General features: G+C 48.0%; 8 protein-coding genes across 8 annotated transcripts; 5 read left to right on the top strand and 3 right to left on the bottom strand.

Moving 5' to 3' along the window:
* Nucleotides 1-31: 31 nt before the first annotated feature.
* Nucleotides 32-952, bottom strand: HD556DRAFT_1449568 (opioid growth factor receptor conserved region-domain-containing protein; the record flags this gene model as incomplete). Its single annotated transcript, XM_041307618.1, has 4 exons — nucleotides 32-360; nucleotides 418-629; nucleotides 701-754; nucleotides 807-952. 4 exons carry the CDS (start codon nucleotides 950-952, stop codon nucleotides 32-34), a joined length of 741 nt encoding a protein of 246 aa, XP_041154047.1.
* Nucleotides 953-5,985: 5,033 nt separating this feature from the next.
* On the top strand, nucleotides 5,986-8,509 carry HD556DRAFT_1434702 (uncharacterized protein; the record flags this gene model as incomplete). Its single annotated transcript, XM_041305356.1, has 5 exons — nucleotides 5,986-6,001; nucleotides 6,835-7,007; nucleotides 7,078-7,680; nucleotides 7,720-8,263; nucleotides 8,316-8,509. 5 exons carry the CDS (start codon nucleotides 5,986-5,988, stop codon nucleotides 8,507-8,509), a joined length of 1,530 nt encoding a protein of 509 aa, XP_041154046.1.
* Nucleotides 8,510-14,155: 5,646 nt separating this feature from the next.
* HD556DRAFT_1414389 (peptidyl-prolyl cis-trans isomerase) lies at nucleotides 14,156-14,857 on the top strand. Its single transcript, XM_041304274.1, has 5 exons — nucleotides 14,156-14,193; nucleotides 14,250-14,307; nucleotides 14,364-14,430; nucleotides 14,484-14,542; nucleotides 14,593-14,857. The coding sequence occupies exons 1-5, from the start codon at nucleotides 14,191-14,193 to the stop codon at nucleotides 14,754-14,756; spliced, it is 351 nt and encodes a 116-aa protein (XP_041154045.1). The 5' UTR covers nucleotides 14,156-14,190; the 3' UTR covers nucleotides 14,757-14,857.
* A 1,477-nt stretch (nucleotides 14,858-16,334) lies between these two features.
* Nucleotides 16,335-18,622, bottom strand: HD556DRAFT_1414377 (uncharacterized protein). Its single transcript, XM_041304273.1, has 4 exons — nucleotides 18,497-18,622; nucleotides 17,569-18,440; nucleotides 16,728-17,515; nucleotides 16,335-16,670 (listed from the first exon to the last, which is right to left on the bottom strand). Exons 1-4 carry the CDS (start codon nucleotides 18,573-18,575, stop codon nucleotides 16,661-16,663), a joined length of 1,749 nt encoding a protein of 582 aa, XP_041154044.1. The 5' UTR covers nucleotides 18,576-18,622; the 3' UTR covers nucleotides 16,335-16,660.
* HD556DRAFT_1414373 (uncharacterized protein) lies at nucleotides 18,623-19,416 on the bottom strand. The gene is made up of 3 exons (XM_041304272.1): nucleotides 19,200-19,416; nucleotides 19,077-19,138; nucleotides 18,623-19,017 (listed from the first exon to the last, which is right to left on the bottom strand). Exons 1-3 carry the CDS (start codon nucleotides 19,390-19,392, stop codon nucleotides 18,874-18,876), a joined length of 399 nt encoding a protein of 132 aa, XP_041154043.1. The 5' UTR covers nucleotides 19,393-19,416; the 3' UTR covers nucleotides 18,623-18,873.
* A 527-nt stretch (nucleotides 19,417-19,943) lies between these two features.
* Nucleotides 19,944-20,690, top strand: HD556DRAFT_1044389 (uncharacterized protein). The gene is made up of 3 exons (XM_041295977.1): nucleotides 19,944-19,962; nucleotides 20,024-20,191; nucleotides 20,260-20,690. Exons 2-3 carry the CDS (start codon nucleotides 20,095-20,097, stop codon nucleotides 20,574-20,576), a joined length of 414 nt encoding a protein of 137 aa, XP_041154042.1. The 5' UTR covers nucleotides 19,944-19,962; nucleotides 20,024-20,094; the 3' UTR covers nucleotides 20,577-20,690.
* Nucleotides 20,691-21,554: 864 nt separating this feature from the next.
* Nucleotides 21,555-21,983, top strand: HD556DRAFT_1449563 (Cerato-platanin; the record flags this gene model as incomplete). The annotated part of the gene is made up of 1 exon (XM_041307617.1): nucleotides 21,555-21,983. One exon carries the CDS (start codon nucleotides 21,555-21,557, stop codon nucleotides 21,981-21,983), a length of 429 nt encoding a protein of 142 aa, XP_041154041.1.
* Nucleotides 21,984-22,353: 370 nt separating this feature from the next.
* Nucleotides 22,354-24,063, top strand: HD556DRAFT_1414339 (NADP-dependent oxidoreductase domain-containing protein). Its single transcript, XM_041304271.1, has 7 exons — nucleotides 22,354-22,587; nucleotides 22,638-22,719; nucleotides 22,782-23,003; nucleotides 23,062-23,212; nucleotides 23,268-23,465; nucleotides 23,517-23,692; nucleotides 23,749-24,063. The coding sequence occupies exons 1-7, from the start codon at nucleotides 22,361-22,363 to the stop codon at nucleotides 23,839-23,841; spliced, it is 1,149 nt and encodes a 382-aa protein (XP_041154040.1). The 5' UTR covers nucleotides 22,354-22,360; the 3' UTR covers nucleotides 23,842-24,063.
* The last annotated feature ends 36 nt before the right edge of the window (nucleotides 24,064-24,099 follow it).

Raw genomic sequence — 24,099 nt, 5'->3', positions numbered from 1 at the left:
TCTGCCCAGTGCAAACGTAGTAAAGTACCTCCTACCCATCAGTACATTCAAGTTGCGGTTCTGCAATGGACCCCGATTCATTTCGCCTCTGCAGACTGGCTTCGTACTTCTCTCTGCTGAAAGTCTCGCCGTTCCTCGCCTTCTTTATTGCAAGTCCGATCCACTCCCGATCCGCTTTATTCCTCAAGCAGTTAGCCCACCATCTATCCATGCTATCCCGTAGTAGGCTGGTATTTAGCTGTTTGTGCTCGCTTTGTTCATTGAGGACATGGAGTAGGAAACCGGCGTTCAGATGCTCCAGGCCCATTTCCGACAGACACTTGAGGATCCGTGTAATACGAAGGTTGTTGTGAGAAGCTTCTATATTGTTTACCCAAGTTCGTAAGCATGAGTTTCTGATCATGGTGCCTCACCCACGCAACAGGTTCTTGTACCGGGTTTTGTAGCCTTCTGAGCGTCCAATGAGACCAGTCTCGAAGTTCACCAGGTACATGCCATAGAAATCCAACATCAGCCCATAAGAGGCCTTGATGCGCTCGATGACATCAGGATCTTCCTTCATCGCCGCAGCTTCGTGTGGCTGGAGAGCTTGCGCCTCGAAATTCATCCCGTTCTCGCGGATGGGGAAGCTGCGCACATCATGGTTGAGTGATGAGATTATCACCGGGTGCCGCCAGTGGATATATGTCGCACGACTTACAGCCATTGGATGTAAGCATGGTTGTACTCCAGTTGATTATAGTCTTTGCGCCAGCTATGTATAAAACTTCATGTCAATTCTGTACTGGATAGTAACGGTCGCATACCTCTGGTGTATCTCGCTGATCAAAAGATCGTCTGGCTGGCAGCGCAGACGATTTTGGTAAAATAGTAGATTATCTGAAGCTTGCGAGTCATCCGTTTGACCGTGGTAATGAGAGAGAAATGCACGGATATCGCGCGGAAGTGACATGGAATTCAATGGGGTTTTATAACCTGAGATCTCCAACTTTACCCAGGGGAGCTGTGAAAGGTGCCGGCGAAGGTGATCTTGCACCGAAATAGGAAGTCAAGAAATCTTATCTATGCGCCCGGTGTCTCAATCGGAGTCAACTCAAAAAGCCCTGGATTAGGATTAGGCCGGTTCTCCTGCTATCGAGGCGAGAACAAATGAATGTACATTAAATCCCTTGACGCTGAGAGCTGCAGAATGGTCGGTCTCTAGTGACTTAGTAGGTGCCGCTGTAAAATTATGTGATTTAGATTTTGCAAATTGCAATTGAATTATGGATTAAAATGATCATCATGCAACCTGATTTGGGAATTTAGTCCAGACAAATACTAAAATTATAAACTCAGCCAAGGCCCAAAACCGTCCACGTGCACCAGCGCCGCGTCTTCAACAAGTACTACGTACTATCGCTTTACTTGACGAGTGAGCCGGTTGTCTTTTCTACAACTTCATCCTGTGGTCCATCGACCATCCTGAGTTGCGCACGTCCTGCATCATGGTGCTGACAACTAATGCGAGGTAAGGCACCAGTCTAACTTCGTGCAGCAGTACGTGGGTCCATAGCTACTTCTATTAAATTCGCGCCTCATACCAGACTAACTCTCACTAGGGGGGCCACCGGATCTATCATATCGTTGTAGGATGGCTGGAGTTGTCCGCCCGTCATTCGTACCCATTCTGTAGGCAAGTTATCTCCGTCTTGAGGTGCCACAAATCCGTTTGACATCTCATTGTACTTACTACCCTGTGTCGTCCGTATCGGGAACACAGTGAGTGATATCAAGTCATTTATATCCGGCGAACTCATCTTTCAGAAGGTGTCAAGTAGTTTCCAAGCGCTTGGCGAAGCAAATTCTCTTATCTGATCCATCTTACCAGCTCGCTGGTGACGAGGTCACACACTCATCATCCGATTCAAAATACACACATTTCCCAATTATAGTTTGTCTATCTTCCGTGAACGTTTGAACACCCTTAGCTAACAGACGGTAGCCTTGCAGTTTACCGACCATGTCATGTGAAAACATGAGGACATATTACGGAATTCCGATTATCTTGGTTATTTAGGGGGGTTGATAACCTTTAGGTGGGCTTTAACATTTATGATCGAGCCATGTCAGACATCAGATATGTTCTAGAACGCAAGGTATACATGGTGACAGTTCCATATAGTAGTGGTGGATGACACGGGGAGTTACCACTGAGAATTCGAATGAAAGTGTGTATTACTCTTGCACCGATACATGCCATCATAACGCTGCATAAAAGGATAGACTCGACGCAATAGGTCCGGATGCACGCAAGCACATTCGAAGCAATACAATTATCTCCCTCCGGCTGTGCCTCATTCATTAACAACCATTATGAATGTTTTGACGTTCTTCGGGGAAGATGTCAGCATGTCAGAATCTTCTAGTCAACGCGGAGATGAAGGCGCGAAAAATGACTTTCTGGACGAACGTTCAAGTTGGGGCCGAGTTAAGCAAAATGGGAGCCCAGATAAGTATCTAGAAGTCACAATCTAGGCTTTTGTTTCGCTTGCCTGATTGGCATGTGATTTATTTTACTAAATCACATCTTATCAGTGCAGCGCCCTAAGACCGCAGATATTCCAAGCGTCCGCCGTATTTTCAATATTCCTGTGGAGCATATCTTACGTGGAGAAGAGCATGCGAATAGTCAAGCTTTTTGACTTACCTCCAATCGAGGGCATGAATGACGATAATTGTGGTCCGAAGGTGTCATGCTCAGCATCTAGTAGTGGCGTGTCAGTTTCTGCGCAGCGGCAGTGTTGTTAAACGTACGTGCACAAGGCCCCAAAGTCATGAACGTCAACCCCTATACGCTTTACAGGAAATTGTGATCGAGCCTTGCGGGATGGATGTGTCCTTTATTGTTCTTCCATCGACCAAGTGTCAATCGTATGTCTCGCCCATTGACGCCACTGATGGGCCCGCCTGGTTTCCAGGTCTCAGCCTTATCCCCATTGCATGGATATTGAGGGGCATAGCAAGAATGCAAAATTTACATTACCACATAGGTTGAACATGGCAGGCAACAATAATGCGATGAGGGACGCATAACCCGCGCATGATTGGTAAGTAAAATGGCGACAGATAAGTATCTTTGATGCAATATGCTGCACCCTCAGACATTGTCGAGGCAGCGTGTGACACGGCCAGCGAGGTCATGTAATATACGCACACGGTGGTCAACTGCTGATAGCACAGTGTATTACGTCCGCTGCAAAGGAATTGCTGGAGAGTTACAGACGGAAGTTTTTGCGCCTTACCAAGGTCTTGCTCTCCTTACTGTCGGGCACGCCAGGTTACCGGTCAGCTTAATAGGGAGCCAGCACAACTTCGTGGCGTCACAAAGGAACCCGACAATATCCATGTCAATCCCGATGCCCGTTGTAATTCCTCACGGAGGCGGTGCAATTCGTCGGTCACACACGCGTTGCGTGATACGCTCCGACGTCATAGGAAGATATGTCTTCGAGAGGAAATAAATCGTGGCGCTCGCATGCCATTGGCTCCAAGCTACGAAATGAAAACATCTAAATGCTCCCAACAATGCCACAAAAAGGTACTGGCTCGCAAGATTACATTTTCCGGTGGAATTCGGTTATCACCAGGCCCAACCATGGCGGCCCAGCTAAAGGGACTATTGCCACGCACTGGCTGGCGGGATGCCACACTGGCCTGGGCGATTGAGCCTGGTTTGAGCCTCAGCCTCCTGCGCGTGCGTTTGGCCTCTGGGGTGGTCTGGGCAAGACCTTGACCTAGAATTTTGATGTTCCATTTCATTTCATTTCTGCATTTTGCATTCTGGGGTTTGTCGTAGTACTAATTCTGGGCCTATGAAGCAATGAAATGAAATGTTCAAGAAGTTTTCTTTATGATTAATGCCAGGACCATTAGAACTTCCATTCTTCAACTGCCCTTGGGCCTAGAAGGTCTGCTGTGCACATAACGTAAATCAATGTGTAGCCAAACGACCTATGGAATTTCAAAGGAGCGCAACTGGCGCGTTACCAGCGCAGTGATGACGGTCAATTTACTACTATGAACATATAAGATATATCATGACCATGTGCCTGCATGATTGGCACGGGTGTTGTCCAAACTTGGTTACATACGTAGTTGAATGGCTATTATGCCGCGGTGGGACGTCAGACGGCCTTTGAAGGCAACCGGATTGGCCCTTTGGCACCTTTACCTAGCGTCGGAGAAGTAACAGGAGAGGGGCTAGAATGCGGACTGTGTGCGGTAAGCCGCATCGAATCGACAAGTCTGAGGTTACCATGCGGCGATGAATAGACTGATGCTAGGATGAGAAGGCCGCTAAGCTCAATCTGGTGTGGGCCGGCTAAGTTGGAGCTTGGGACTGCCTCAGTTGACGTTCCGCGGCCAAAGGTGGAACGACGACGCCAGCCATAGATTCTATTCGATCTGGCTGCTCACGGTCCCGGGATGACTTGACTGAAGATAACCGGAAACAAGCGCACATATCATGGAGACTTTTTGTGAGTCTATTCCGGCGGCTACTAAAGTACTAGAAGCGCACTCCGAGTAGAACACCGTGGTGTTGGGGCTAGAAAGACGGCGGGCGCAGGGTGCTGAGAACCAACATACTATACCAATGTGCCCGTCCCGCAAGATGTGCGTGGTGCCAGACCGTGTGGGGGATTCTATAGATATCACGGTATTCAAAGAAGCGTGCTGTCGCTTCTTTGCATAGAACACGGATCCGAGGGCCCAGCCTGTGCTCGCTTAAGTGCTTGCAGGGAAGTATGCCTTTGCACTGGCTTGACGTGTTCGTTAACTAATAGATGTTCTTTAGGTTGAGAAAAGAAAATCTAGATCTTCGAATCGATTTACCTGAGAAAGCATGTGGAGCATTCCATCATATGAGCTTCTGAGATCCCAACACGATGCTAAGGCGAGATGAGGTTCTTCTTGCACGAGGAATGTCGTGCCTCTGTGACGATGTCATATGATCATTAAAATCGATTTAGCGTGATGAGTCGCGGTCTTGTACTTGTTGCAGTCAATGTTCGCTGAACGTGCCAGTAGACACGACGTGAGTCACGATCTTTGTCGGACCTGGTGGTGAAGTTCGCGAGCGAATAAGGATGAAAGATCGATGCGATGGTCGCGGATTAGATATCACCGTGGATCATAATACCCCATCAGTGACTCCCCACAACGTAAGATATGTGCGGGTACTCAAGATACAATATTGAAAAGCCTATGTAGGAGGATAAACTCACGGTGGTACCTCAGTAAACACAGCAGGTGCCTATTTTTCGATTGCAACACTTGATGATACCTATAGGAGTACCTAGTAAAGTTGCCGTGTACCTTTAAATATTTACGGGCGCAAATGAATGATATATGATGACTGCCCGTGTGGGACCCCCATACTAGTTTGCTTCAGCGGCGGAGAGCCCCGCGGGGAGGGCGACAGATGAGATGAACAGAACAGGATTCATGATGGCAATGACTGACACTACTATAGTTTGAGCGCTGAGACGCCGAATAGTAAGGATCGCATATGTTCACGAGCGAGCGAACGTAAACCTCGGAGGAATTGATTCTGGATGTAGCAAAGGCATCGCCCGAAGACTGACTCGTAATCCGACTACTTCGGTTTGACCTGAAAAGGTCAAGTGGACTACTTGTGAGATGAACGGGGGAGGGAATCCACCCCGAGACGCGAGGGCGCAACTCGGGAACTCACCGAAAGACAAGCTGATGTCGATGTTGAGAGGTTTAAATATTGAAGGTGCCGAAGGAGAGCGTGAAGTCGGACAGTGTCCCGCGGTCGGAGAAAGCCGAGTAGTCTATCAAACATGAATTACCAATTGTGAGGATTGGACACCGTTTGACCAGGTGAGACCGGCCAATGACGCGGACGGATCAAGCTCACAGGGCGATTGTTACAGTTTGAAACAACCGGTAGCTCTTGTACCAATGAGGTTTGTGTACATGCATGTAGATGGATGTACACGGTTTACAGGTAGTCGAACGATGGTATACATACATTGAGATAAGTCGATCGGTGTTTGCCGATCCCGTAAGTAACGTATCCACGGGGTGTACCGGTGGCGTCGCAGTCCGTCTACCCAATTAGAAAAATAATTTAAAAAAATTGACGACATTTGTTAGTAAATGCTAGTGATTAGACTTCAGGTTGGATGAACGACGGACCTACCACAAGGAGAAAACCAATGGATAGGTGTGTACGGTCCGATTCACCTAATTGCCACGTGCACAGGGTTCCACACGGGGTAGCACATTTAGCGTGACAGCATGCGACTTCCCAATGTGGGGGTGCATAGCCGAGGATCCGAGGTAGCCGAAACATAACTGAGAGTAATAACTCAATTTCCAATATTTTTCAACAGTGAATTATTCGGCATTTCGGTGCGATTCCAATCCCCAATTGGGTAGTCCATTTCGTGTATATGCGAATCACCAATCAAATAATAAAACCCCGACCTCTCATTCTTTTCTTCGTCCAATCCCATCCTCACTTCAGACTTCTCCTCATCCTCCTCTTCTTCCTCAACGTCGTCCTCAACGTCGGCGACCTAAACAATTCTCATTGGTACATCGGCTGTCAACTCTTCACACACAGCTCTCCATCGTGCGTTCATCATTCCATTACATTGAAATCTGGTCTAGAACGTTTACCTTTGTTGGTGTTTCACCTTTTGTCCACATCTAGACACCGCCTACAAACTTCTTTGTTTGACTGCATTTAAAACCCATCATCCCCCCACGCCTTTCCCCGCACTTCCTTTCAACCACCCATGGATGCTCACTTCGATGAAGCCTGGTGTCCAGTCTGTGACAGGCAAATCATGCCTAAGCGATACACAGTACCCGTCCTCCCACAAACTCAAGAACTCACGCCTGTCCCCACGCCATCTCCAGCTTCGTCATCTCGTAAGTCTTGTCAACTGTCATCCGTCACTGCCACAAGTCATTCAAATGTTTTTTCTAGCGTCCAAAAATCAACAGAGTGACTCTACTGCCCGCACTTCCCGAACGAAATCGGGCGCCGTTCGCGCAAAGAATGGCCTTTTGCAAGGCACAGGTCGCGTCAAACCTAATGGTGCAATAAAGCGATCAGACTCAGCCACAGCGGCAAACAAAGGGCGTGCCTCGTCACCTCAACCTCAACAACCCGTCGCACCTGTCAAGCACCGTACGATCATTGACCAGGGTCCAATTCCTCTTTACTGCTCGGATGAGTGTCGTCTCCAAGACTTGGCAAGACTAAATGGCGCTTACCCACTCGATTACCACCCTGATCGCTCATCACCACCTCTTCCTCGTGTACCTCATAATTCTTTCGAGAGGCGATATTGCGAATCAGAAGACGAATCCACCAGTGCTTCCGGATCGTCACTTGATTCAGGGTTTTCATCTTCCCCACCATTGGTCACCGTCTCTCGCAGTATGGCTACCCTCGCCGCCTTGTACGATTTCCCTCCCTTACCTCCTGCACCGCCTATTTTGTCGCCGGTCGATACCACCTCTGCATCGGAGCTCGAGTATCACAATGATTACCAGGGGGGAACAATGATGGCAAGCAAGCGCATCAAGGAGGTATTATGCCCACCACGCCCAAAACCTTCGCTGTTTTACAGCGAACCGGCTCAACCTAGAAAAACAGTTCCTGGTTGGACCGACGGCGGCAATGAGTGGCGCCAGTCAGTGTATGGTGGATACCCCAAACACTCGGACACTGCATCGGTTGGGTCTCAGAAACCCCAGACCTCATTTGCAGCATCATCACATCGTGGTGTTCAATGGACTTCGACACTTTCCCAATCAAACTCATCTGGTGCTCTTGCCGCGCAGTGTCCTACCTCCAACCTACCTCCTCGTTCGAGTCAGTCGTACAGCGAAGAGTTGTATACTAAATATTCCCTTCCTCTTTCTCGCCGATCAGAGTCACGGATGTCACTTTTCCCTCACTCGGCGTCTTCCTCCGCACAATCTCCTCCGCTGTCTCCTACTTCCACATCTTCGTCCGGTCGTCGTCGTCGTGAAGGTCCTCTACTCAAACGAGGCGCGGAGGGTCGTTTACTCGTTCCTGACGTTATACTCACTCGAAACAACTCGAGCATGGGTCTGTTGTCGCAGCGTCTTGCGAAACCTTTGAAGCGGCACCCCAGCGAAGTTAGCGAAGACAGTATCTTGAGTGATACTACATCTGAATCGCTTGGTTCCTCGTCCCGACGTGCACCACAAAGTATGTTATGCTTTTGACGATTGTTTAATTGTGTGACCAATTGTATCCCCAGCTCGCACATGGTCATACGATAACATCAAGACTTACCCTGTGATGATGCCTCCTGCAAAGAAGGAGAAACGCATCGAGCAGCGCATGGTTGATGGCGAAGTCAAGGAGGTCGAAGTTGAGGTTGAAGTTGTCCAAACCTTGAAGCGCCTCTTCCTGTTCCCTGGCAAGGAAGCAATCCATGTAGGACGATCCTAAATGGCACGCGCAGCCACCGTCCTTGTCTGTTTCTCGAACATTCCATCATACCCTGTATTTGCACGGTCGCAGCTCGACGACGGCCATACCGCCACGTTCACGACGCATACCCATTACTTTATCGATTCTTTACCGGCATCTCTCATCGCATCATGACCACACGCAATTCACAACATTCCCATCTAACGCTCGCGTCGTCGACTCTGCTGAATCGCGCCACCACCCCCACCATGCCTAATACCGCGCATCCATATCAAAAGTTGAATAATGATTTGTACCATACCATTGTATTGTGTGTATACCTTTCCTGCTTTTTTTCTTCTGGGCCCGTACATCGTGTAACATGAGATTTGCGCATTTACTGTACGCATTATTCTACGACAACGGGACTAATTGGTGTTCTGTGTTTCGGTCGAGTTTTGTTGTTGGGGTACACTCTCGGGCCAGCATAATTGCTTTCTGTCTTATTTTCTTATCAGTATTTTGGTCTTCGATGTTTTCTCGCTGTCATTTGCATCGTTGTTCCGTTGTGAGTAGCACTTGTATACTTGTTGCAATAATGCATGTACTGGACGTTACAATTATCTGAGGCATTCGAAATTCTTGCAGATGGGAACACGGAAGCTAAGAAGTAACATTATACCTAGTAGACACCTTGTGGTCACATCGCCGTCGGCCCTGAGCTTCTTAGCCCGCATCATGATATTTTGTGGGTAATTCGGTTAACTCCCTCTTTAATAAACACGGAATCGTATCAACAAGAAGCCGGTCAGTCAAAATTTATGACTGCAATGGAGGACTCATCGTCCACTCCAACGTGCTCCAAGCTCCGAGTACACAAACACATGCATATGCAAATATCAGTGTCCTTGCCTTTTGAAACGCACCTTCGGATCGTTCCACCTGCTCATCTGAGACGGTCACGGGAGGGCGTAAATCCATCCCGGGACAAGAGACCTGAATCACACACTAGCCGCCCCTTAGTACCCCAACCCTCAGAGGTAAGTATTACCCCACGCCCCGGATGCATGTATTACGCCTGTGCACGGAGGCCAGCACCATAGCCCAATACACCACCTTGGTTGGATCATTAACACAGCTCTTGACACAGGAACATCGCTTGGTTTAATCATGTTCCGTGACTGCCGCAACAGCGCTCAGTGTTGTCTCCGCAGCAACTTTGAATCGGTGACGACGGACACGGCTTATGCTGTGAGACCTACTCGATACTAATCCAATTATGCGATCAACGGAACGGTGCTGGAAAACAGGATTTTGCACTCGACCGGATCTCCGGAGTCCGGATATGACTGGGACCACACGTCTGCGCTGGAGCTTATTATCCCGCATGTGGGAATGGGCGCGACGCGCGATCTGAGCAGCATATGATATGTTACAGCACTCGTTCCCTAGTAAGCACATGTTAATGACCTCCGGCGTGAAATATGCGACGAAATTGATGTTCTTTGAACCACTTGATCATATATTGAAACAGCCCCATCTCTCCTGGATGGGAATGATGGTCGCCCCTCTCCGGAAATGGATGGGGAATGTCGTTGAGATTACTGAGCGTGGGGCAACTCATTGATATCGGAACTGGGCGGTTGCATTCACCTTGGCCGGCGAAGGCATGTGGGGGATGCCCACGATTAAAATACACCTGCAGAGCTTGTCATGTCATCCAAGTGTTTTTTTTTTCTTTTTGCTAACCGTAATAGAAGGTGCTTTGATCCATGCTTTTAACTCTGTTCCAATCGATAATGCACTCAGCCCGATGGACGTCGAACGCGTGTGAGCAGGGTAGACGCTTCTACGAGTCTCTGTTATGCCACACGTTTCATACGCATCCCCACGATCGTGCACACATCACACAACGTCCGAGCGTTATACACCCAGCAGGCCCGCGATTATCAAGCAAGAACAGATGCTCCCAGTACCTGCCATCTCGATGGCTGGCGAATAAATTTTTAACCTGACATATTTTATGTGATACCGACACCACCATTCCACAAAGTCGCGCATGACTTGCCTGTCTGGGGCATGAACGCTCATCTGGCGGCCCGATACGACAGCGGTAACGTAGTTCGCGGCTTCCGCCCTTCCCTGTCCACGTCACTGTCTAGAACCATATTCCACCATATTCCTCGCGTCAGCGTCAATCGTGCGGCTGCGAGATACTCGATACAGGGACGCAGAAAACCGCGGATGCCATAACGGAAGCCCGCGATACCAGCATGTTCAAGTTGCGGTGATTATTACTTAGGCTGCATTGTATACTAGCCTCTCATTTCGCATGCGCTGGTGGCGACCTGCTACTGCATGTCTAGGAAATATCATATACATAAAGCAAGCGGGACGGATATTACAGTGCCTGGCGTAGACGCTAAGGAATGAGCAGAAGATCCCAGCTGCACAAAATAGGAGAAGCAATACATTCTGACTTGACATGCACGTCCATGATTGCCGCGCAAATGCGGGGAAACTTCAGAATCAGGAAAATTACACCGACTCGGATGAAGGGTCTCCCTTGTTACATAACGGCGCTTCTTCGTGTGAGGTATAGTCTGACGTATTAAACCCCTCCCGGCATTCCAGCTAGCCTGAAGGAACTCAACTTTGCTGTACGCGCTAAGGTTAATAGTCCGATTTTTTATCCCATAGCTTTGACTTGCCCGTAAAGAGTATCGCGATGTGTGACCTGGACAGAGGCTTCACTAGCAAGGAACCACAGTCGCACAGTGCTGTGCGCATTGTGGGTAAGGAAGTGCATAACCTAAAACGTTATCGGGCAGACTAATTGCATAGTGACTGTAGGCAGAGACCATGAGAGATGGCTATGCGTATGCATGTGATTGCTTCTGTGAGGCCTATTTGAGATCCGGGCTGAGGGGACATCCAATATTAGCTGCAGGAAACTTCCGTAAGGATAATGTGACAAGAAGGCACATACACCCTGCCTGGTCCTTAGTACTCACAAGTAGTATGACGAGCAAGACAGACACATCACTGCCCACAATAAGTCAGAACACAACAATTAAAGACCGATCCTTGCGTTTGCTACGTCGCGGAATGACGCTACATGGCCTGAGGTATCCGGTGATCGTGTACATTACCAGTCACTAACCTGTTGTGATGTGCGATAGCGTGGACGAGGACCAATGATAAATTCATGAGGCATGACTACCCCCTGCGGTGATGGCCGAACAGAACCTCTTTCAGCGTGGGGTTGATGGTTTGAGGTAAGTAGAGATCTAAGATACTGAGAACATGAATTGCGGTACTTACCGACGACACCGGAAACACCGGAAACACATACTAGAGACAGGATATTTAAGGCAGTACTTACCTTGAGTGGATTTGCCGCAGCGCGATTTCGCCCGACACTGAAAGCATGCTGCAACATCAAGATCAACAATTCAATTCTACAGTTGATTCATCTAGATGCTACAACAATTAAATGCTGAAAAGACCGTGAACAGTTGCCGCTTCAAAACATGAATACTCAGACGCCGCGTCTGAGTTCTTTTTAGATTATAGTTCAATGAGATTTCCGTTCCCGAGTCGTTCCACTCATTTCAGGGCCAAGAAAAGCTTCGGGCGACACCTGTAAGTGACCTTGAGCACAGAAGAGTACCTGCCAGAGAAGATGCAAAACGTTGCAACACATGTTTCCCGCCAGCGTTGCGTCACAGGGTACCGGAAGCCGACGAGATGACGGCCTATGACAGCGCATGTGCGGTCAATTCTCATGTGGCCGCAGGCGCAAAGGTACTTACCAGAAACGTCATAAATCGGTCATGAATGGCAAGTTAAATTTGAGCTTGAGGTGCCTGAAACTAGGGAACTATGCGGCATAATAACACAGCAGGAGTACCTGATTCGTGTGTGAGCACGAGAACAGTATTAAGCACTGGACGATAGTAAGCCTTGTCTCCATCTTAATCTAGAAATCTCGGTGAAAATATACTTACAGCCAACCGGGTGACACGCGAGGATCTATTCAAGTTGGCATAAAACGTGGCCCACGGACGATCTGGCGTGGTATTGAGACTTCATCGAGTGTGTCATGGTGTTACTTATGTGACTTTTTCGTTTATTCTTTCTCAACCAAAATTAGTGCAGGTTGACTGCGTCAGAGGACTTCTAGGTCTGTCTGCATAGTATATTTCTATCGACAATCGTCGTCAACATTTCATGCTTCCTTTAGGTTTCAAGTCGATGATGTAGTACTTACTGTGATTGCGAGAGATTCTGCAATGTTTGTAATCGGTACCCGACAACATTCGAGGACAACGGGGAGTTTCTACCCCGTTGGTAGTCCGATGATGACGCTGCTACTTGATTCGAGCATGGCACACCTGGACCGGACAAAAAATGATTCTAAAAACCAAACTAATTTCAAGTTCAGCGCTTGCTAGTGGTATTTACAGCTCTCTCACGCCTGCTAAGTCCGAGGTCATGCCAGTTCTTCGAGTACTTACTACTATGTACGGTATGCAGTTGAAGTTCGCAATTTTTGCTTCAATAGGCTCCTCAGCGAGTCTGCCGCAAGATGCAGCCAGTTGATCCTCGGCCTGGTAACTTCTCATGTTTTTCTTTCGAGCAGATTTATCATCCATATCATACCCAGTGGCACTACTAGCTCATCATACCTACCTTTCAATCACTTCAACTAGCGTGTCATCTCTGTCGAACAGCACTCGCCGGGCCGTATTCCGACCACACATGACCTGCGACCACACCACCGGGCCTAGATGCATGCAAGCATCCGTACTTCTCAGTCACATTCGCGATTTTGCCAAGAAAATGTTCTGTTGTTCATAATATCTGTGACTGAAAGGTCAACGGTCGCAATGACAAGTCTTATAACATCTCATACTTCACATGAATTGATCTACGCGTTATTTGCACTCTGTTCGGTGACTGGCTGGCCTTACGACAAGTTGGAGACAGCCTTCGCTGTTCGGCCCAGCGGAAGAGTTTCTTATGTCGGGAAGTATCGGCAAAGTGGATTGGGGATGTCTTCTATCGCGAGATGATCTCCTATTGTTCAACAGAAATGATATATCTTGCGCCTTTATCTTGATTTGTGCATCCAGCTCGGATATCGGAACCATCGGTCCACCTCGTTGCTTCTGAGTAGTTCGTCGTACCTATAAATCAAGGAGTATTCACTAACAGGAAAAGAGATTTCTTTCCCTCCTGCGTGAAGGCAATATCTCTGAACGTTTATCTGTCCCCCGCATAAGACAAGTCGGGACCTATGCACAGGTACGACGGCCTCGACTCTCGATCGATGACTTGGAATTCAAATTGTTTCTCAGTTCGTACTTGCGGCACTTTGACACTCATCTTTGATTATGATCGATGGCCTCGATGGCGCTCAACCAGCTACCCATGACTGAGGAACTTCATGGGAAGATGCGAGCGAAAAATCAAGAGGGACTTGCACTGGAAATCAGACTCCGTGTACCGCCGGGGGCTGAGCGCTGATCATAGTTGATGTTTGAACCGATATCGATAACGTTCCTGCAACACTTGTATTGGGTTCAATGTTATCGACTCTAGCGGATTACTAGATTCGGATCAAGATCCGCACTCCGCCTCCCCGCCACTATAAGTGCTGCCACAAATCCCTATCACACCTATCTCCCCGCACCTGGTACGTGTCACCGTGTACAATGGTGAGCGCGCGGCGTCTCCGCCGTAATTCTCCTCCATCGCTAATGGCTCGAAACAGGGCGTCAGTATTGAGACAATCGTTCCTGGTGACGGTAAAACGTTCCCCAAACGGGGTGGTATGTACAGTATCTCCGAAACGCGTTCCAACTAAGATCGCCTCAAATCGCAACAGACACGGTTACGATTCACTACGTGGGCACACTCGAAAATGGCACCCCCTTTGATTCGAGCAGAGATCGGCAAGCATCGCACCTCCTGTCCGTGATTATAGCTGACGATCAGTACTCGATAGTAAAGAGCCTTTTGTGACACAAATAGGTGTCGGTAAGGTGATCAAGGGATGGGATGAAGGTTTGTCACTTCTCCGCATCTTTTCTGTCACCTATTCAATGTTTTATTAGGCGTGCCGCAATTATCACTCGGTCAGAAGGCCAACTTGATAGCAACTTCCGATTATGTGGGTGAATATCTCAAGAAGATCAACTCTCAGTCTGACATCATCTCAGGCCTACGGAGCACGCGGATTTCCGCCCGTCATTCCACCGCACTCGACCTTGAAATTTGAGGTTGAATTGTTGAAGATCAATTAATGACTTTTAAATGACGCGGCTGTACGAGCTTACTTTCGGCATTTGTGACTGTCTTTCTGTACCAATCCACTCAATTGTATGTTCATGCATTTTGGACCGTTTCGCAATTTCGCAATGGAAATATTTGTCAGATCCGTGGTGTGCATGATTGCGATTATGGTATCATCTGCTTTGATTGAGCTCCCCTATTAGGCGACATAATTCTGCATGCTCGGCTTCTCGTTGCGCCCGGTGCTCTGATTATCGCATCGTCCCGATGATCAGCCTTTGGTGACCTAAATGTGTGGGCCTGCTTTACCTTCTGCGAAAGTCCCGATAGCGGCCAGCGACTCGTGATGAACTTGTCGAGACGCTTCCAAGAGAACTTCCATCGGTATATCTACTCGATATCAGAGATGAAGCGAAAGATTCAGGAAATTGACGCGTTTCAGCTTACGGGATGTCCTATTTTCGCGCGAATCATTCATCAGGCTATCAAGTTTTCCCCGTATCTCCGCATAAAACGGGTCCCATCCTCTGTCGCCATCCTTTTCAGCAGCAGCTCTCGCCTCTCGTCGCATTTTGGCTTCAGCACAATTTGCCCGATTTTCTTCAAGTATTTGCTGGAGCCTATCTAGCTCAGCTCGCAAGGGATCGTTCGCGTTAGATGGTGTGTTCATACTGCTTGCCACCAGCGTCAGATCTCGTCTGTTCCCGCTGACCGGCAGGGTGGTGCGTTGCAATAAATGGTGTGGCAACAAGCTCCGAAGTCTAGACAGAGTTTCATACGATGGGTTGAAACACTTCTTATTGACTGCACCCCCTTATGACAATAAAGCGCCGTGCTGCCGGTAGTAACGCATTCCTGCCGGAGGTATGGCGCTATCGATCGCGTTTAGAGTTGGACAAAGCGAGTTCGTTCTTCGGCTGCCAATACATTCTACGGCTCTCGGCCGATGGACCAGACCGAGGATTCTTTTGGAACGATACGAATGTACTAGCGGTACTGCACATGACCACACTCTTGCACCCTGCGCCATTCAACAGTGTCATGACGTCGACATTTGGCAGGTGAGCGCCTGTAAGATTTGGTGGAGCTAACGAGGATTATCGAGGAACTTTGCCGTTGAAAGCAGATTTGTCCTGATATAGAGTCTGGTCGAGACGTAGAGTGGTACGGAGAATTGACGGAGAAAACCATATGTGTGAATCCCGTGACCGAGTGGTTCACGGGATAAACGTGATCGACCTGATGATCGATGCTATTGGTCCCTTAAACCACTGCGCTGGAAGCCGTGGCCCGTCATCTGAAACGCGGCACCAAATAACACAAATTAAGCTTACAGGTAGTTTCAGTGACGCAATCGAGGGTGGGCGATGTTTGGATAGTAAAACCACGTACCCTTAGTTTTGAACCACTTTAGTAACTGTCTTATATGTACGATGACAACAGGGGTCAGCAGGGTATATAGTCACACTACACGTAATCAATAACTGCAATTACCACTCAGTGACGTTGACCAATCACGGACCTTTGCGGACTGACGAGAGGGTAGGTTATTAGTTAAGTGTTCATCGGTTTTGAGTTTCCAAGAAAAAGTTAACAACTCGGAAAGTCGAGGAACGAAATCGCGTAACTTATTAGATGGCAAGAACTTTTCCGGATCACACAAATACCACCCAAGGATTGCTCATGATCACGCAAAGTATCTCCCACAGTGCATAACACCTGATATCATCATCGATGGATCGAAAGTCATGCTTGATTCCATGTTCAGGGTAAAGTTCGTACCTACTTATAGTTCAACGTCGGAGAACCCCGACTGGCACAGAACATCCTTTCAGAGCCTCGAGGAAAGGGATAGTATTGGCATTACAGGGCTGGAGGAAAATCATCGAATCATTCAAAACTACAGTATCATTAATATTTCCGTCAGGTAGCATCAAAAAACACAAAAAATAATTACACTATCAGCGACGCCATTGGCACGTGTACTTCAACCATGTCCATGTCGTCGTCGTCGTCATCGTCACTGTTCATCTGGTCCGCAGGAGGTTGGGTGGAATCAGAAGAATCCTGTGATTTTGTAGCCGCAACGGAAACATAACCCTCTTCGATGCTTCTGGGAGGGTTGAGGTCTTGGGCTAACTCGTCTTCGCTCACATCTGCAAACTCTGCCAGCTGAGCGGCTAACAGGGCAAGCTCAGCCTGCAGTGCTGCCCTTTCATCGCTGTTTAACTCAGTGCGTAATAAGATCTCGGTATTACGAGATGGCATAGATGTACTCGTAATCGTCGAATTTGGTTGGTTATCAAATGTCGACGATACCTCGACGGAACCGGCAAATACCGGAGGTGGTGCTTGAGTCACCGCAGCGGAATCTGTATGTGTTGGCGCTCCATCCTCGTTGGAGATTTGAAACAATTGTCCAAAATTTATGGCTTTGAGAATGTTTTGGGCAGCTTCCCAAGCATCGCTGCCTTCTCGAATCTGGCTTTCGGTAGTTTGTGTTTCTGACGGAGCAGGCTGAGGGCGATGATTTGCTGCAGACGTGGACGGCCCTGGGTAACCAAAGCCATAAGGATGTCCAGGTTGTCCTTGTGCGGAGGCATGCGGCTGAGATGATGATGTACCGGCGTCTGCGTCGTGGACAAGGGGAATATGAGTAAAAGGTGATGATGATGCATGTCCCTGATGGGCAGACAATGCAGTTTGAGCGTGAGTCTGTGGACGACGAGTAGTTCTCTTGGAAGTCTGATGGATAACATCGTTAGAAGTTGCAACAAAAATCAAAGTGTTGTGCTTACATTCCCACCTTCCCAGTTGACATTCAATCTGTATTTACCATTATTCCCCTTTTCTAGACGCCCGCGTTTGAAGGCCTTTTGGAGGGCTTGGCTAGCTGAAGGCCTAAAATTTGACTGTAACGGGTAATGCGACGCCATCCAACCAAAGAGGGCCTTTGGTGCACACCCCTCTGGGTCCCCGAAATCTATCAGTGCCTCTACAATCATTTCTTCGTAACTGGGGAGGTCATCGACGTTATTTGATGAGGGTGAATCTGAGGGATGAGTGGGATGTGCTAAAGGTGCGCTCGTGAATAACGGTGGTGCATGACTTGACGGAGGCGGTGGAGGCGGGTTTGGTTGATATTGAGCTGGAGGTGGGTGAGGGTAAGGAGGAAATGGATGGGGGAAATTGTAGTGTGCTTGGGGTGGCGCAGGATAGTAGGGAGCATGCGGATAGGAAGGATGATAATAGGGTTGATGTGGATAGTGCGGAAGGGATTGTGGCGGTGGGTGTGGGTGAGCTGCCGCAGACGGGTGGGGTGTCGCACTACCAGAGGCCGGGCCATGCGTTACAGAGGGAACTGGCGGTTGCTCGGAAGAAGATGAAGCAGTTTTATCTCCTGTATCCGAAGGCGAATCCTTTGGTGCTGGTGTGGATTTAGATTGATCCCCAGAATCCACTGGAGGGCTCGATGGTTGAGCTGGTGCATGCTGAGAGATCTGTGCATTTTGGGCCTGGATCGCTGCAATTGCAGCTCGAATATCATACGGCCACACGGTACTTTTTACATGAAGGGGCGCATGAGCCTCGAATGTAAGACAGATATCTATTATCTGTAGTGGAGGAAGTAGTCCCAAGTACTGTCGTTTGATGGCATAAATTTCAGATTCTGTCATTAAGTTAGGCTTAATTATACAATTGATAATCCAGGACATCTGTTCGCACCTGTGAGGGGCTGGTATCCATTTTGTATTGGAGGATGTGTTGGATGGTACTGAGGAGCTGGAGTGCTCGCCGTTTGCATGGTTCCGTGTGCTGCACAGTTTTTCGCATCAAGGTTTGCAAGTAAGCCACCGACAACGCTAATCAAGGTATCAAACTGCACCCTAGCCACAGACCATCATTTCTTCATTTCCTCTCGCGAACTTGAGTGTAATTCTTAGAAAGTAAGACGCTATCTCTTTTTTTTTTGTCTACCAAAAATACTACTAATACCACAAGGTGGCTTCTAAACATATGGCCCTCTCTCATCATTACTAGGTAGGATATTGAGATCCAAAGGCAAACGAACTGCATCCTTCAGCAAGTCGAAGATACATCGTTCATGAAGGACGACCTTCTGCCTGGATTTCTCTTGTAACCGGTAGTGCTGTGGTCGACGGCGGTTGTGACTCTTCAATCAAGGAGGCTTCGTCTGGAGAAAGAGAGAGAAAAGATTCCTTGTATTTCGTTGTCCATCTGCGCACCTGGAAGATCACAAGTAAGACGTGAGCTTTTTTAAAAAAAAGCTAGATGAGACACATACCGGCGAGAAGACATGTTCCCGCTCGCCCCAATCAGCAAGGAAGACACAATATAATATAGCAGCTAATCATCATGCATAAGTTCATCGTGGTCATCAGCCAACCGCGACAGCGTGAAAACTCACTAGGTATCAGGGTATAGGTGAGGATGTGGGACGCGGAGTACACCCATGGTGGACGAAAGTCTCCATCATCTTGCTCAGCGCTCTGATTTTGACTCGGAGTTGGTCGAATTACTTGGGGCTTTTTTGAATAGGAACGTATAGACGGTGTTCTGCGGGCCAATGCAGTTAGTCGAAAGTGGTTGATTGTGAACATGACGAATAGACTTAATCACAGCCACCAAACTGAGGTACTCTTCGAGCTTCAAGCGGTTCCAAGTGTGCTTCCTCCTCACGACAATCACACATTGAATGTCTCTGTCTCTTAACAACTTATGCTTTTCAAGGTTCCACGACACTTGGAAAGCCAGAGTATCTTGCTCTGCATTACTTTGCGCACTTGCCAAGCACCTCGACAAAAAAAAACAGGCGTCTTAACAGAATTACTGAGTATGGAATTTCGAAAGTGGAGCCTAGGAGAGCTGCTGTACGAATCTCTTCCTGGCAAGTACCGGCGTCTATCATAAAATTTTCAGCTTATCAGGCTGATCTAGTCTTCGCTCTACACAGAATATATTTCGGGCATCACATCTCATACTACTATGAGACCCTTCTCGACTTCTAGTTGACCCTAGGCTTTCGAACAGGGGTATCATTCCCGGCATTCGTACTGACATGGACGCGCATTCTCCTTCGAATTCTTAGAACCTAGTACTACTCAGGGTCTTGATGACCTTCTATCTCGTCTACAGCGAGCAGCAGCAGCTGAAGCCCGTCGCAGCAAATGGCATGCATCGATCCTCTGCAATTCATCATCCCTACCCACTCGGGCTGATCTTGAAGTTCAGGCTGAAATCCTTTCTCGCTGTGCCGCTATCAGTAAACAAGCTGTTCTGAGTCCTGGCCATCGTGGAACCTGATGTTGACTTCGCCGAAGACCTCAAGAAGAGCATTGGGTCCACTCGAGTATAATCAATATGTTTTATGTGACGCTGTATACGGTGTATTGCTGGAGGGTAAGAGCACTTCTCGCCTCTGAGGAGTTCAGTCGCCAGTAATTGAATTGTTTTTTATTATTATTAAGCCTTACTTTCCGCAACCCTCGAGCACTCTTCGCATTCTACTACGTCAGCTGAGGATGTTGGCCTGGCCACTGCTACAATCCTTTCTTGTCCAGTCCCTATCGCAGTAGCCTCAGGTGTCGTCTTCCTTTCAGGCAAAACCTTCGCTGCTTTCTCCTGCCCGCCCTATCCTAAACTGATATTTTTGTGCGGTGGTCTATCTGATCGTGATTCAGTGAGGTCCCTCAACGCAGTCAATGTCATCGCTAACGAGGTTTCTGCCAACTCTCCTCTTTCTCGTTTACCTCATCTCACATTCTTGCTATGCAGAAGTGGGTAAAGGGTGATACTGGTGCAAAATCTGTGTTTAAGGCCAGGGGCAGGGCTCGCTCGCTCGTAGCGAAATGCAAGCTTGAAGCCTGAAATATTAGAACTCATCTCTTAAAATAATAGATGCTATGACTCAGGTCCGTCGCAAAATTACGATGATGAAGCATACCAGAAACATATTTGAACTCATAGTACATGTTCTATCACGAAGCTCATCAGTTTACTGTCAGACGCTTTTGAACAAGTTTGTCTTGTGCTTTCTTCATTTCGTCAGGGGCGCCGAAAATTCTCATATGGGCAAACATGGCCTTGAAAAACGCCACATGGTCGGATCAGCACAGCGCTATTTGTCCATGTCAAAGTTCATTGGCTGTGTCCATTCATATGATAGGGTTGCTGCAGACTTAGGTGTGGTTGGCTCATTGATGATATTCAAGGATGACTAAAATATCAATGCAGACATTGCTGCCGCACGCAAGTTACACATGTACTGTCACCTGTTGACGACTGAATTGTCCTACATCGAGTTGGTTATGCTCTCGACGCGTGGTCATGTGGTCATTCTCTCCTCATTTCGCGCCCATGTACATAGCAACATACTGCAAAGCCGGAGACAGCAGTCAGTAATGATGGTGTTATGTAAAAACCCTTAACAGTACATGACACCGTCGTCTCCAACACCCGAGTTACCCTATTTGAGTTGAAAACGGGTTTCATGTCCCGCTACGTGTCCTGCCTCGTCTCACAGGTTTGCAGGTACGAAGGTTGAGAACTGTCATCGGGGACTTGAGTCCACCATTGACCTTCATCCTTTGCGGTCTAGCTGCATTTCATCCTGATGCGTAGGTGGTAAACCAGGTCCAAATTCTGGCTGCGCGCGCTCTATTTGTCAATGGAGGCGGAATATAAAGCTCGGCGAATATCCAGAGGTCAGTCATTAACAACCCAGTCTCCAAACAAATCAATCTTCAAGCTATTTGATTGCACAATGAAGCTTTCCTTCGCTGCCGTGCTTCTCTCCGCCTTTGCTCTTCCTGCTTTCGCGACGCAGGTCCAAGTCACCTACGACAACTTCTATGACAATGCAGCCACTTCCCTCAGCAATGTCGCTTGCTCTAACGGTGCCAATGGCCTGTTGACAAAGGGCTTCACAACCCTCGGCTCTCTTCCGTCTTTCCCCAATGTTGGGGGTGTTCCAAATGTCACTTGGAATTCGCCTCTATGTGGTTCCTGCTGGGAGTTGCAGTACACCACTACTGGGATATCCGAGAGCATCTACATTACCGCTATTGATGCAGGGTTTACATTCGATCTGTCCCTTCCGGCATTTGATGAATTGACAGCCAACACTGGTGTCCCTGCGGGCAAGGTCACTGCTACCGCCACCCAGGTAGCCGAGAGCTTCTGTGGCTTGTAATGATAGGCAAGTCGTTTTACAACACGTGGGTGCCGATGCAAACAAAAGCTTACTTCCGGACAAGTAGTGATGTCGCATCACCAGGATATCTTGAAGTTTCAAGAATTATTAGTTTACACTATGGACCTTTCGTCTCACCGGCTTGCTTCTTCTGCCTCTGTTATATATATATATATGTACTTGGCTTTCGGTTTTGATTTGAAGTACAATTGTTCACCTACTAGTACTAGTACTCACCCGTTCATTGTACCGGACTTGCATTAACTTGATTGTCTATAACTGGAAATTCGTCCTGATCTGATGCGTCATCGGCGCCTGCGGAGCTTATAAGCAATACAGACATAGGGGTTGAACAATTTATTCTCTTTGTCGCCATCATGAGTCTCTATCAACTTGCTCCCAAACCGCCTACCAAGCTCGGCATATATCGTACCCTGGCTCCCACTGCGGGTGTACACGTTTCACCACTCGCCTTGGGAGCCATGTCCATTGGGGACAAATGGCACCAGTACGGAATGGGTGCAATGGACAAGCAGTCCTCGGTGAAGCTGCTGGATGCGTATTTCGACGCAGGCGGGAATTTTATCGACACTGCGAACAATTAGTGAGCACCATTTTGCTGGGCTGCGAACACCCCTAAGTGGAACACCATAGCCAAGACGAAAGCTCAGAGGAGATTATCGGTGAGTGGGCTGAAAAGCGTGGCATTCGTGACCAGCTTGTCATCGCTACAAAGGTTTGTTGTTCCCGACACTTCACGACACGATTTTCTCGAACTGAGGATTATCTTTTGAACAGTACACTACCAGTTTTAAACGAGGCTCCAATGAAGCACAGAAAGTTAATTTCACTGGAAATAATGTCAAGTCTATGCATCTCAGCGTGGAGGCGAGCCTGAAGAAACTTCGAACGTCTTACATCGACATCTTATATCTTCACTGGTGGGACTTCGACACAAGTGTTGAGGAAGTCATGAACGGATTGCACATCCTTGTCCAGCAAGGAAAAGTTCTCTACCTGGTAACGCATATAAAACGCCCCTGTCACATCATTGAGTTATTAAAAACCATTGTATCAGGGTATCTCCGATACACCTGCCTGGATTGTGTCCAAGGCAAACCAATACGCTCGTGATTATGGGAAGACCCCTTTCGTGATCTATCAAGGCATGTGGAATATTTTGGAGCGCTCATTCGAGCGCGACATAATTCCCATGGCCCGGGCTGAAGGTACAGCCGAGAAGTCATACTTAATTAGCTGACCTATTCAATTAATATTCAATAGGTATGGCACTCGCACCCTGGAACGTTCTCGCCAGCGGTAAATTCCGCACAGACGAGGAGGAGCACAGCCGCCGTGAAACGGGAGAAAAGGGAAGGGAGATATTTACCGCAAGTTGGGAACGCACCGAAAATGAAACAAAGGTATCTCATGCGTTAGAGAAGGTAGCGAAGGAGGTCGGGGCTAGTCACATCACCGCTGGTAAGGTACATTACACTGATCATAAAAATACATTAATCACGGGGAATGCAGTGGCCATCGCATACCTTATGCAGAAAACGCCGTACGTTTTTCCCCTTGTTGGAGGGCGCAAAGTCGAACACCTTCATGGCAACCTCGAGGCGCTTGATATATCTTTGTCCCCGGAACAGATCAAGTATTTGGAAAGCATTCTCCCGTTTGATCCGGGGTTCCCGACCTCCATGATTGTGCGCAGTTCCATCTTAGTAAGTAGTGTATATCGAGCTGACGCATCAACTCACAGGGCGATGGGTCATCTCCCACTATGCTTCTCGCACATGCTGCTCATTTCGAGAAGGTCCCGCGCGTTGAACCAATCAAGCCATCGAAGAAATAATCTTCAGTGTTTCATGGTCCCCGAGCGTCGCATCTGCCAAGTTCTCAGTTTGTATAATATTCCATATCAATAAAACCCTATCGATTGGCAATTAATTTGTAACTTGCATTTCATTATGATGGTTCACTGAGAATCCTTCTGTATATTCCGCACTAGGGCTGAACGAGTAAGGAGTAGATTCGATCTGATTTATCAAGGTGATCAGTTATCGACCATTATCTGGCGATCACCCAATGTTTTTGTCATGCTATGAACTCT

This window comes from Suillus plorans (assembly GCF_016647745.1).
Source record: "Suillus plorans strain S12 chromosome Unknown HD556scaffold_90, whole genome shotgun sequence".
Lineage (NCBI taxonomy): Eukaryota > Fungi > Basidiomycota > Agaricomycetes > Boletales > Suillaceae > Suillus > Suillus plorans.
This window is presented reverse-complemented; position numbering and strand designations above follow the sequence as displayed.